Source organism: Cryptomeria japonica, chromosome 5, assembly GCF_030272615.1.
Source record: "Cryptomeria japonica chromosome 5, Sugi_1.0, whole genome shotgun sequence".
Lineage (NCBI taxonomy): Eukaryota > Viridiplantae > Streptophyta > Pinopsida > Cupressales > Cupressaceae > Cryptomeria > Cryptomeria japonica.
Window position 1 is genome coordinate 694,183,619 of NC_081409.1, and position 14,547 is coordinate 694,198,165.

At 30.8% G+C, this 14,547-nt stretch overlaps 1 protein-coding gene and 1 pseudogene across 1 annotated transcript; one reads left to right on the forward strand and one right to left on the reverse strand.

Annotated features, from left to right (window-relative positions):
• Positions 1 to 5,429: 5,429 nt before the first annotated feature.
• On the forward strand, positions 5,430 to 5,738 carry LOC131042541 (antimicrobial peptide 1-like). The gene has a single exon (XM_057975857.2). It carries the CDS (start codon positions 5,430 to 5,432, stop codon positions 5,736 to 5,738), a length of 309 nt encoding a protein of 102 aa, XP_057831840.2.
• Positions 5,739 to 6,741: 1,003 nt separating this feature from the next.
• LOC131876083 (ATP synthase subunit beta, chloroplastic-like) lies at positions 6,742 to 13,814 on the reverse strand (annotated as a pseudogene).
• Between the last annotated feature and the right edge of the window lie 733 nt (positions 13,815 to 14,547).

Sequence of the window (14,547 nt, forward strand, 5' to 3'; positions counted from 1 at the left end):
AGGTTGAAGATGTTCCTCCTACATTTACAAGCTAGAAGGATAAGTTGAACCAAGAGCCACATGTCATGATGCTCACATTGACCCTTGAGAGAAGTGTGGAGGAAAAATTCAATTTGTTGAGAATGAGGGAATTTTGGACTTTTTAGTCGAGTGTCCCATCACATGCCCTAGTAGTTTGCTACCTTCAATTGCCAAGTCATCAAAGAATAATTTGGAGAAAAATTATCAAGGGGTGGAGATGCAAGTTTCAATTGGACCCTCTACAAGGACTAGAAGAGGAATAAAGAGAGGAGCGCCACGAGATTCATCATAGAGGAGGTCAAGGAAATTAACAAGAGTGTAATCCAAAAATTTTTTGAGTTCATCCAAGCTCTTGGCTAGTCCTCTCTTTGTACTATTGGTTGTTTTGTCTAGGTTTCTCTTTTTTTGTTGGGTGTTTCCCCTGTTTCTCATACTGTTTGGCTATTATTTTTTGTCTTCTTTGCTACTAACTTAATTTTATGTTGTTTGGATCTGGGTTTCAGGTCCGTGTAAAACCCATTTTACCCTAATTAAAAAAAAAAATGCACTATTTAACTTAAAAAATATTGTTCAAAAAAGTATAAAAAAGTGAATCTTGAATATGAAACTATGAGATGCTAAATTAACATGTCATAAACTTCTATGTTTAAAAAAAATAGTATTCACAAAATGTTAAAATTTAAAATTGTAATATTCTAATGTGACCATAATCCATAAAACATATGTCTACCTATCATGAGTGTATACTAAATACAATATACAACTCAATTAAATATGTTTATTATTATTGATTCAAATTCATAGATAAATAAAATATCCCAACACCATAAATGTGTACAAATAATAATTAGAAAGATAATGATTGACAAATTAATAAAAGAGTTATTTTAATATTATAATTGTATCAACACTAATGTGTTGGGCTCTCAAATCACATGTTTCATGGCAATGCATATCCTCCATGATATTCAATGCCTACTAAGTTGGTTTGCCTTTCTCTATTTCTAGTCTTCTGCATTATTTCTAGGAAGCTTGGCAAAAGATGCAAGTCTTCCATGTGTCTATTTTTTATATGGAAGACTACTTTTATCCTATGTTTTCTTATCTTGTGTATATGTTAATGATCCTCACTTTGTAGATGACGATAGAAAATAAGGGCTATAATACATATCTATTGAATTCTCCTAGAAATCATACTATAATAGCTCATGAAGAAATTATGCTACAATCTTACTCCTCGTAGTAGTTTTGGGTTGTTTTCTCTTGAATATCAAAATCATAGCTACTCTTTAATCGTATGCATTTTCTATTATAAAAGTTTATATACACACCTAATGTCTTTTGCCAAAAGAAAAAAAATTCTAATTGTATGATAAAAATGAGGGTTTTAATTGCATAGCCCTATGGGTCCATGTATTCATCTAAACAATGTAAAGTATAATTATATAGCTAAACTTATCCAACCAACCTACTTCGGTCCTATTTGTAACTTACAAAGTTTGTAACCTACTTAAAAAAATATACAAAAATTAGGCCAGATGATTATGATGATGAAACTAATCTTGTGAGAGAACCACTTTGAACAAGGTAAGAGTTAAAGGGTATAAAGAAGAGGATAGTTGAAGATTAAAAAAAAAATCAAAATTTCAATGAGAAACTTGAAAAAGAAGAGAGTCTGATCACTGAATTCAAATTTCAGATAGAATAAGGAAACACGATTAGAGAGTTGTATTAATAGAAAGACTACTAAATAAAGGTATGAACTATGAGAAACTAGAAGATGAGATTGTTGCTTTGAAAGAAGATCTTGGCAAAGAGAATGATCTAATGAAGATGATTTTTTAAGAGTACAAAGATATTGGTTTAGATTATTGAAACTAAGAGATCACGCCATATCAAAATCGGAATTGGTTTTACTATAGAACAAAAATGAAAAGTGTAGAGTGATCTATTATGTCAAAATCTTTATATTTAGAAAAAAAAAGGTCTATAGGTTCAAAATTAGAAAAAGGTGTCACAACTGAAGAAAGTAGAAACATAAATGATGGTTTCATTCATGGCTCAAGATAGAAAGAGATATCCAAGAAGAAAGAATCAAGATGACAAGGATTCCATAATAGGTTCGATTATTAGTTATCTAGTTACTATGTTTATTGCACTCATTTTTTCCACAAGTTTGTTTATTGTATGAAAGGTCCATTTAGAAGGAATAATTTTGTTAACAAAAATGGGTTTTATCCACTATTTTATTTTAATATCATTTTTTCTAAGTGTAACAACTATGTTCATATTTTAAGGAACCATAGAATTAATTTTTTGAGTTATTTTATTGTGAAAATCAAAATAAACAATCTTGTTTTTTAGAATAGTAACTCTAAATTGTTTTGGAAGAATAAACCACAAAAGCTGAAGAATGAGATTTTTCTAGTGGCTTAGACTAGACTTCATGCCCAAAAGGAAAGATATTGGTGATCGCTACTACCAAATGTTCAAGTCACATGAATGGACATAAGAGTAAATTTATAGATTGTATAAAATTTGAAGGTGTAGATGTAACTCTTAGTAACAATTATATTGCCAAGTTTGTCAAAAAGGGTAAATCTAGTCTTGATGGTGGTAAGACAAGAACCTACTACTTCTATGTAGAAGACCTGAAACATAATCTAAGTATTAGTTAGATGTGGGAACATTTCTATCATTGAATGAGAAATATTGTGAAATTAGGAAGAAGGATACCAAAGGGTTGTCTGTGATAGAAGCATAAATTTGATTTGATATTTTAGATTTGATATTCTTCCCATAATCTTTACCGTCAAGATAGTTATACCCTATCTTCTCAAGCATGGATCTGTTGAAGAATTGAAGTTTCATGATTCCTAGATTTTCAATCCTTTTAGAGAGCCACATTGTTTTGTGACTAACCAGAGACATACGAGAGTGTTCTTTAGCGCCCATCCATAGAGATTTTGTTTAGACTTGTTCAATCTTATAAAAAATAAAAGGAGACTTAAAAATGAAAGAGATAATAAATAGGGATATAATGGTGGGAGGATTTCAAGAGCATCACCTTGTGTATCTAACATAGAATTATTCCTCTCCACCAAAAAAGTTTCTTATTAAATATTTCAACAATACTTATAGAGTAGTTAGGTGGGCCTTTATTAATCATAGGTATGCCAATATAGGTATAAGAAAAATATGCCCTTTAGCTTTATAATATCCTAACATCTTTTTCAATCACATGCTTCATAGTATAGAATAAAATACAACTTACTTTTGTTATAGTTAACATTTTTCCAAGAGGCTTTAGCATATAATCCAATGTCTAATTTTTGAGATAGATAAAATCCAAAAAAGATACTATTGAATTAACAAATTATTGATTGGTAGTAGGGGAAAGACACAAAGAAGGCTTGACACCTTTAATTAATCTCTAGAGTTAATATTTTTTTTTATTTTCTTTTTCAAGACCTAAGAAGACACAGAGTTAGCTTGTCTTAGCCCTCTACCATAGGATAACTAATCTCTTGGAAATTTATTAATCAAGACAAAACATTCAAGTATATAGATACATGCTTTGATAATGTTAACGATGTAGCTACTGAAATATTTATTATTATATTTTATATTCATACAATAAAACACTCAAAATAAACAAATAATACTATTAAAATTTCAAAAGTACGAATCCTTGTTGAAAAAAACACAAAATGTAGCTATTACATCTAGAGAAGAAGGAAATTATTATGATTGGAAACAAAAATAGGTTTCTAATCAATAATAAAAAACGAGTGTCAAATAATGGTGAGTATCTACCTATATGGTCATATACTAATAGTATCTTACTCACATCATATTTAAAAGCATATGCAGGCCTAGTCATGATGTAAGTATGTTGGAAGTAGGATTTTCTATTCACAAATACAAGACTTGAGAGGTAAACTATGCAATAGTGGTGTGTAGAGGGAAGATGTTGTAGATCACAAAACTAGATACAACAGTTGTCAAATTTTAAAAAGACTGGCTTGACGAAAATGGAGGACTGAAATTCTTGGTAAGATGTTAGACTTGTCAAATTTTCTTTGCCAAGCCAATTCATACCTGTACATAATATATAAATAATTTACTTTAATTGCTAAAAGACAATAATGTATTTAGATAATGGGGTTGTCCCTAGGGCGCAATGGAGGGATAAGGAGTAATATGGAGAGATAAGTATAATGGAGGGATAAGGAGATTGACACATGGTTGAGGTTGTAGATGGAGGAATAAGGAGACTATGGAGCTATAAGGAGGCTGCAGCTGGAGTGATAAGGAGGAATGACAAGAGATGGATTCAATGATAGATAAATCTGAAGATGAGCTTTTCAAAAAGTGGTTTCATTAGTTCATAGCTCCAGTCAAAAGTGATTGGCTCCTGTTCAATGTAAGGGGACTGCTTTTAATTAGTAGTTCCCTTATTATAAAATAAATATATATTAATATAACTATTGAACTATTTATAATCGACTCAAATTCTATATCCGCCTGGCAATTCTATAACTCACTGTTTACAATTAAATCGAGTTGACCTTACAGATTGACATTTTCAATCTTTATAAGCCCGCCATTTTCATCTTATTCAAAGGGCTTTGTTTTCTTACCTTCGTACCGAAGCTGGGACCGGGGACGCTTACCTCATGCAGTGCTGATAATTTTTTAATTTAGCATCACTAACGATTTCGATAATGTCTACGACAGTTGTTGTTATTGAAGATGACGTAGTTTACCACTTTGTGGCTGTTGAAGATGCCTATGAAACCATTAAATTTAATAATATTATTATCTGTAATATTTTACTGTTTAAAAATGTACTGAATTTATAATATTATCTGGACGACGTACACGAAGTCCCAGCACTCTACCAAAATTAGTTTGATTAAAAATTTACGTATTAAATTTTTACATACGTTAAGAATCTCTCTGTCATGCCAAAAAGAAAAATAGGAATCTACCTGTCATGCCAAAAAGAAAAATAGGAATCTACCTGTCATGCCAAAAAGAAAAAAAAAGAATCTGTCTGTCATGCGAAAAAGAAAAATAAGAATCTGTCTGTCAAACAAAGTTGAGAGGGATAATATCTACTGTCAGAAGGTGCAAGAAAACAATTTACCTCGCTAGAAATGAAAACAGTTATGAAAAAACACATTTTGCAGAATAAAAGGAAGATACGATGCAGTGAAAAAAGTCAGTTGCAGGCCTTGGAAACGCAGAAGGAACCATACTAGAGACGTTTCCCGTAGCCAAGCAACAACTTGACCATATAAACAACAAAATTTAAGCTACTGTTCCTCTATAAATACAAAGCACAGTTTCTTCTGCAGCACATGTAAACATTTGATCTGTCAAATACATTGCTTTGTAACGTTATGGAGAAAATTAGCGTACTGAAATTTGTTGGAGTAGTGCTTGTATGGCTCTTCATTTTAAAGCCTTGTGTGGGTAGTACTTTTAGTGCGTGGGGAGGACCTGGGTGTGACGTCCCGGGTGAGGCTCTCGGTGGTTGTGGTGAGTGTTATGGCATAGGCTACCACGCAGGATATAATTTTCAATACAGCGGACAGACTGTGTATCTTTATAGTTCTAATGATTGCACGGGTCAAGTAGATACTACTCTCGCCGTCAATACACGCGAGTGCAGTAGTTTTGGGTGGAATAGCTTCATCATTGGGTGCTGATAATGTGTGCTTAACAACTGTTGCTATCCAAGGATGAGTATTACTATGAATAAAGGCACTGTTCTGTGTGCCTCTCATTGTGTCTATTATAGGAAGAGTTGAGTCATGATTTTTATCTGGTGTGGTTTGTTTATTAAATTCAGTAAGATTTGTATTTGATCTTTATTCTTTTAGCAATAGATCTATGGACTGGGTTTCATTTTCCCCATGGTAGGAAACTAGTGATCGATTCGATCATCAAAAATTATGGATTTTCACATAACGAATGAATGATATCTAGTCTTGTTTCAACTTTTCTAGTCATCTTAGACACAAATTTCTAATATTTAATCTTCTGTCATATGTTTCGTACGTATCCTTCACTTATAGTCATTTATCAATCTATGAATGAATAAAAAATGATTTCTACCTCATTTTATCTCCCCATCTTTTATATATTTAAGGGTGATACTTCTTATTTTATAGCTTAAGGTTTAATATAGTACAATAATTATAGGTAGCTAATTATTATAGTTACCTACTACCATTTATTTTAAATGCAAAACTTGTAACAAAAAACTGAAGCATACAAAATACAAAGACTTATGATGAGTGAAAAAAAATTGATAACTCAATCAATTTTCATCTTGATGATGATAGATATAATGATTCACACATCTATTACAAATACATATCCAATTTTTGCACAACAATGTTATGAAAATCCTTGAGAAGTAACTAGGTGTATTGTATGTACTAAGTGTTATTTGGCTTAAAACCCTATGGAGATTGAAGTTTCACGATATATGCTTCTTGATACTATTTTTGACTTAGTTGTTAAATTACCCTATGATAATAGAATAATACTAGTTCTTGCTAATGATAAGAAAGGAATCACTAATCCAAAAAATGGTTGTGACAAAATTTGTTCAATCTCTTTGACTCTTTCCATGATGAAATAATCATGTACTAATATTTCATCTAATATAGAAATAGCTATAATATCTTGAATCTCCTTATAATGTTACAAATTTTGTCTAACTCCTTGCATAGTTTCATATTTCTCTTCGCCTATGACCAAAGATTGGAGCGTACTTGAGATGGAATCTAGTAGATCTATCTCTAGATAAAACCCTTGCATAGGTAATCATCTCAATAGTACAAGAACAACATCTAATTATGCAAATTTTGTATTGGGACCTAGATTAGTCAAGTCATTTGAAGGTACATAAATAACTTAAATGGATATTATAGATCATTCTTTGGTAGAAGTTATTCTCTCTTATAAAGAACCCATTTTCATGCCAATAGTTAGCTAATAACCCACTACAGAAGGCATTCCATCAAATAGCATAGATGCCTCTAGTCGTGCTTGGACAAAGTGGAAGATATTATTAATAAATAAGAGTACACCTTGTTTTTCAACATCTAGGAAATATTCGCCCATAGCTAAAGCAGTTAAACCTACTATCATATGAGCTCAGGTGATGTTTCATTCATTTGACCATAGACCAAAGCCACTTTAGATTTTGAAGCAAGTTATTCATTAATGATTTTGACTTCTTTAATTTTAGTGTAAATATCATTTATTTCACAAGTATGTTCCGCTAATCCACTAAATACATAGACACCTTCATGATCCTTAGCAATGGTGTTGATTAATTTTATAATTAACATTGTTTTACTTACTCTAACTCCCTTAAATAATCCATTTTTTCCTAATGGAGGCAATAAGATAAAATATCTACGACTTTAATGTATTTTTCAAATATTGAAAATTTGGTATCTAATTGTATAAATGCAAGAATAGATCTATAAATACAAGATGTTATGAAAGCATCTATAGGACCTAAGTCATGAATGGGTTCCCCAAGGATATTAAAACTTTTCCTAAGAATAGATTCATCGATTGGAACACTAAGTGGACCTCTTGTATTGATCACTTTCATTCCCCTTATCAACCAATCTATATATCATTTGTATCTATAGTTCTAACCTTATCATTTCCTAATAGTTGTTTTACCTCATGAGTCAGAATGATTGGTTGACTAATTACATGCTTATCTTCTATGTGGAGGAAAAGATACATCTAGTACTAGGCCAATGATCTGAGCAATATGCCTTGCCTTCTTCTCTAGAAGTGCAAAAATTGGAAAAAAAAATATTGGTTAGCATAATAAATAAACAAAGTATATTGATTCCAGTTGCTAATAGTAGTAAAAATAGGTTAAAATATAGAAATCCTTTGAAATGAGTAGATTAGTCAATAATCATTTAGAGGTATAAGTTTAGTAATCTCTTTCATTATAAAGTTCAACTTTGATACTGATCTAAAAATAGATTCATTATTAGAATAAATGAAAATAATTAATTTATTAAAATAGTAAAAATTATTCAATATGATTGAGTAATAAATTGAATCAAATAAATTACTATTAGATTTCAATTAATGACTCTTACTATATGAAATTGATACTCTAACCATTGAGTTAAATGGGTTATTTGTATCATAGAGAACGTCATATCTATGAGTAATTATAGGTATAATTAGATTTATAAACAGTGTGTCCTTTTAACTACGATTAGAATGATTAAATCAAATATTATCTCTTGATATAAAGTGGTCTATTTTAATTGTATATTTTCAAGACTAAACTATGAATGGATATAGCTCAACTAGGTATAACACCTCATTTACACATGTACCAATAGTTTTTAGGAGAGCTTATTGGTTCATTTGGTTCATAAAATATATTTGAGTCTTACTCTATGAATGGATAGAACAATGAAATTGTAAAGCTTAAATTTCATCTAATTAGAATTTTAGATCTATTTGATATGATCAATCTTTAGGACATTCAATGTCACACATAATGAGTACAATATGAGAATCTCAAAAAATGATTCTTTGGACTCTATGAACTATAATAACTTTAGAGATCTTCATAGTACAATACTTTTCAAATCCTCCTAATCATTATCTAACTATAAGAATTCTTGTTAAGAATAAAGCCCTGTTGTAGAGATTCCATCAAGAAGATAATGAGATACTCCTACAACATGTCATTGGACAATACTCAAGGCTCTAAGTTGGATAGCAATATTTTGTTTTTAATTTATTATGGGTCCAAATAATAGATTCAATAGGTTCCTTCCAATATCCATGATCACTTTATATGAACATTAAACAATAGGTTAAAAATATATGTGCACTTAAGAATAAAACAACATATGCAGATAATGAAGAACCCAAATATTGGACTACATGAGAATATTGAGCCCGTAGAATGTCATGTAACCACCTATTAATTATAATAGAACTCTATGCAAAGTTTCCTCCTATAGTACGAGTTACCACTCCCTAATCACTTATACAACACCAAACATCAGACTATATTTTTCAACTAAAATAAAGTATTACTACCAAAATTACGTTGTACATCTAGAATAAACTAGAAATACATGATTTCAGGTAGATACTTGACATGTTTCTCCACTACTAGGATAATCACAAGGGAGACGAAAACTAAGATTCTCTTTATTGGGAATTAAATGAAAATTGAGAGAAAATAGAACACCTTTAAGTAATACTAATACAATCAGATGGATAGTAAGAGAATGAATATGATGTACTAAAAAATCCATAGTTCCTAATGGACTATCTAACAAAGGAAGTCTAACACCTACTACTATCAAATTAGCACCATCCAAGTAATGTTAGTGCTTTATATTGTGTCGAGATCTATTAAAATTGGTGCTAAAGTATGAGTTTTTGTATCCATTAGGCAAGGATTAATTATAATTGGATAAAACTATCTATAAACATATTTGCACGACATCCTCAAGAACTCATAATATCATTATGCATATATAGACAAAAACTCTAGAGACATAAGAAAACATATACCCAATTGAGGTGTCATACAATTGCATCATGATGCCTCATAACATGGTATACAAGATTGTTGTATTCAGTAGTCAAATTATAGTCTCTTACCATAAAAATAGTTGCACATGCAATAGTGTGACCTATGAGAAATCCACTAATTCACATATGATACCATAGTTGGTAGCTATATACGGGTAGGGAATAATTTAATATGTATCATAAGCTAAGATAATAGTTAAATACCCAAAAATGGGATACTTGATCTAATTTAGCGTTTCATGAGCATGTTAAGACATAGTAAAAGCTTCTATGTCCAATCTATATAAATGGGCCCTTATGAGGTTACAAAATATCTTTATGGCTACATGTGGAATCTTTTTCCTCATAATCTTAATTTTATTAATCATTTATATGGCCCTAATAAAGGGGTATGAACCTCCATTCTATCTCTTCTTAGGGTATGTCCTTTTTGTATCATGAATCATCATTTAGATCAATACTCCATCTTAAATTCTATCTATGTTTTAATATAAATTTACTGAATCATTATGGAAAGAAAAAGCTTCTTTCAAAGAGAGAAATAAAACAATAGATTGGAAGGGAAATATAATATTCTTTGCCAACATTTAAAAAAATAGATGAGCATAGTTTCATCATTGGATGAAAACTAGAAATTTATAGTAAATTACAATCCCTACATTGGCTCTCAAAACAATAGATTATCAAACACTAAAGATAAGGTAAATTTTATGCTTAGGTTCAATATTTGATTTGGCCAATTGATACGATTTAACCAAGGTTGCTAACATTCCCTACACTTTAGGCTCTGCAAAACCTTGGCAGATAAACTATAATTTATCATCTGATTTCTTTACAATATTAAACAATATTGATAGATAGTAGATAGAACCTTACACATTACACTAGGGGTTTATTTGACTGAAACCTAAATTCGATATCCGCTTTGTTTTGTATTTGGCACTAGCATGAATTGAAACACAAAATTGAAAATAAAACTAAATCCTACAGCTTAAATACAAATATTAATTGATCTATTTCTTTTTTTTTTGCAAAATATAGATAGGTGCCTTAGTCTAGGGAAACAGAGTCAAATTATTAATTCTAATATGTGTTCATCTAATGGCTTAAATTCAGATTATTTATCACTTTAATTGTTTATCAATTGCATAAACATGTAAATATTTCAACCATAAAATTCTACTAATTTATCCTAATTATTTCCTCAACATCATTGCAATCTTTCTACTAGATTTAAATTATTCCTTGAGAAAACCCACTAAGTAGATTACTTAGAAGAATGGAAGCACAATGGTAAACAAAAATACCTTTGATATATGGATTCATATGATGAAAAAAAATACAATTTTGAGATAATTCAATTTATTCCTTAATTTATATTAACAAACGATACCATATTTAGAACACCAAATTAATGCACATTTTCCATTGTTGTATTAGAAATTTACATAATATTGCATGCCACAACAACTGCTAATCTTTTCTACATGATTCTGATTTCCCTCATATAAAAAGTTGAAGGAGAACTTTAGACCATTCACATTCTTTAGTTACATAATTTTTTGACTCTCCCTCACATGAAATTAGTCTTAAGTGCTAAGGAAATGATTTTTGAGGAGTCAATATAAGATTAACTAATCAACACACTTTTATAATTACATAAGAGATAATTTAAAAAACCAACAAAGTGAATGTTCATAGTGATAGATGCATGTTGACGATGCTCTTTTTCCTTTTATGTCTTGATAGATACCCGTGACTTATAGGTCTAGCAAGATGCTATGATTGTCAATAAACACAGGCAATTACATCAATTCTTCATGTAGATCAGGCCAAGAAAAAATTTAACTAAGACAAGTGGTCAGTATATTCCTAATAGCAATACATACCATTTGAAGCATTGAGATATCTCATTCTAAACTCTAGTGAAAACACCCATTACAACTGAATATCTATGTTTTTTATAATTTTGTCTTTATCACATATAAAATTCAACAGTTTAGCCAACATTTGGGCTAATTCATTCTTTGACTCCTCCCGCTCTTTTAGATTGTCATCATTTTTAAAGAAACATGGGGGAGGTGTACCTTGCATCTAATCATACTCGCTCAAATCATCAACAAGCTCCTTATGATAAACTTCATGCTCATTTTTCTATTCACCTATTAATTTTAAAACATCTCCAATCTTGTACCCTTTCAATTTATCTTTCATAGGCTACAATACTCCCTGCAACCTATTATACTCCTTCAAAGCATTGTGCTTTGAAAGGAAAATAAGAGCAAGAAATGAAATAATAATTCAAGAAGTTCGTTGATTGAAGTAATGTTACAAAGATGAATAAAAAATTGAGTTAGAGTAATAATCAAAATATGAGAGGAAGCCTAGATGTATTAGGTCCATCACCCTTTCAATATGATGGTCTCTCAAGTAAAATTAGTGGTTTTGTTACCTTAATTGGTAAAACCCTAATTTTCACCATTACATTTTGGTGAACTTGACATATTTCATTCTTAATTTTTATTTATTATCTTAGATATGATTTTCATTTAATTTTGAAATTAAAATTTTGACTCACATATCTTATTTGCAATTAAATTACATATATTTAGAAGTTAATTTCATAAAAACCCTAATTTATTTTGTCAAATTTGACTTGTGGGTTGCATAATTTTTCAATTACATTTTCAGATTTGATTTTTATGACATGTTATCTTAAAATTTATATGCATTCAATCATTGTTTATATACTTACATTATTGAAAAAATCCTAAAAATCCTAAAAAGAAAATTATTGTCATTGTATGTTCATTTAGTTAGTTTCATGATGCATTTATTAAATAGATGTGATAATGGCTTAGGCTCCCTTATTTCACTCTTTTTCTCTCCTAAAGATATTCCTACCCATGAGGACATTTTGGTGCAAAAAGAGACCATTAAGCCTTGAAGGAGCCTTTTGTGTCTTTTATCTATGCTTTTTCTATAAAAAATCCCACCTATACTTTGAACACAAGTCTTGATAGTTATGGGGGATCTTTAGATTTTGATGCTAATAATTAACCCTCTCCTCTATAAACTTTAACATCTACACATGGATACAATGGACATGGTTTAGGATGTGTGCAAAAAAGTTTTTATGATCATAAGAAATCTACATCACACTTTTCCAAACAATGTCTAGGTTTTCGGCCTCTTCTTTTGTCAACATCCTCTCCTCTATTGTCTCACCAATCCATGTCTTCTCATTCTAGTACGGCATTACAACAAGATAATGTTTTGGATGACCTCCTTCACGCTAGTTTAATTTCTCTTCTTTGGCTTAAACGAAGAAGGAAACATAGACAACATCCTTAGAATTATGCTTTTTGTGTATCATACAACCCTTGTCCATTCTACTAATGAATGTTAAGCTTTGCAAACTAAAATACAATAAAATATTGTTTTAGGTTTCATCAAAGTAACATGTGATAATGAATGGCATATTTCCCATCATCATTTCAAATAAAATCCTAGTTCCTATTGTATGGCTCCCAGTTTAAGGTTGTGGAGGCTATATTAAATGATCGGGAGAAGCGGGTTTTCAATCATGAGAACACCGTGAAGAAAATTGGAAAAGAAAGCTGAAAAATTTTGAAAGCCTCTGCCGACAACTTCAGTGTGATGATTAGCAAACTGGAGCAGACCCATCAGGAAAAAAACACTATTGATGCTACCGAGGATAAGGATCTCACTCTTGGAGGGGGGACTACTGGTCATGGAAAAAGAACTTGAGCTAGTACTAGGAAGATGACCCAACATGCCAAGGAGCTGGAGGAACTGAAGAGCGTTGCTGCCTCTATGGTCCAGTTGGAGAAAGAAGAAGCAGAGCTTATCATAAACCTTTCTTAGGGTTTGTTGCTTGTGGTTGTCCTTTAGTTATTTATGTGTTGTCCCTTTGCCTCTTTTGTCTTCTTTCTGGCTTTTTTTCTTTTCCAGCTGACTCTTTTTTGTGTTTTTCTCTATCTAGCTGGTCTTTAATATCTTATCTTTTGATTATCTTTATGTAATAGGGTTTTGGGACCCATTCAAATCCAGCTTTTCACTTAATTGAAAACATTCTAGTTCCTATTATGTTGCTCCTGACTATGTGACATTGTTAGCTTACCTTTAGGGGTCTCATTGTCATTCATGGTGGTATAATTTTAGGTACAATTATACTTAGTTAGAAACATAATATTCTCTATATTCTTGTCTTTATGCTTGGGGGAAATCATAATTTTCTTTCTCTTTCCTCTATGTAAGGATTCACTTTTTCCTTTATGAGTTCTATTTTTCATAACATGATGTCCTTTCTTGCATAGAATTATACTTCATGCTATTACATGTGTGTTCCTTCTTTAGGATCTATTCCTTATTTGAAATGTTACATCTCTTATGAATAAATCTCTCTTTGGAGGTTGTATAATACCTCATATTGTTCCTAGACTTAAAGGGTATAGATTCTCTTATCCTTTCTAAGGATCCACTTTTCCAATGTTGAGTGTTGTTTGCTTATGATTTGACCTCATTCCTTGTGTTAACTTGTTGTTTTCTCAAGGATTATCTCTTCAAGAGGTGTGTATCCTTGACTACAACCTCTTCTTCACATGGTCATCTGTATCTATTATAAACAAACACTTCACTTTAGGTCAGAAGTTTTCCATCCTTTTTCAAGAATCCCTTCCACTTAGCAATAAGAAAGAAGGTAGGCATTCTTTCTCTCCTTATCTTCTTTTGGAAAAAGATACTATGCTTGTTCAAAATCTACTCTTGGAGGCTTTTTGAGAAAATATCTCTTCTCCCCCAAGGATTTCCTTTACACTTAGTGCAAGATATATCTTGTTCATCTATATGTCACACTCAAAACCAGACACAATATTTATA

Coding starts and splice junctions, on each gene's coding strand:
- LOC131042541 (XM_057975857.2), top strand. CDS start 5,430: ATGGAGAAAATTAGCGTACTGAAATTTGTTGGAGTAGTGCTTGTATGG.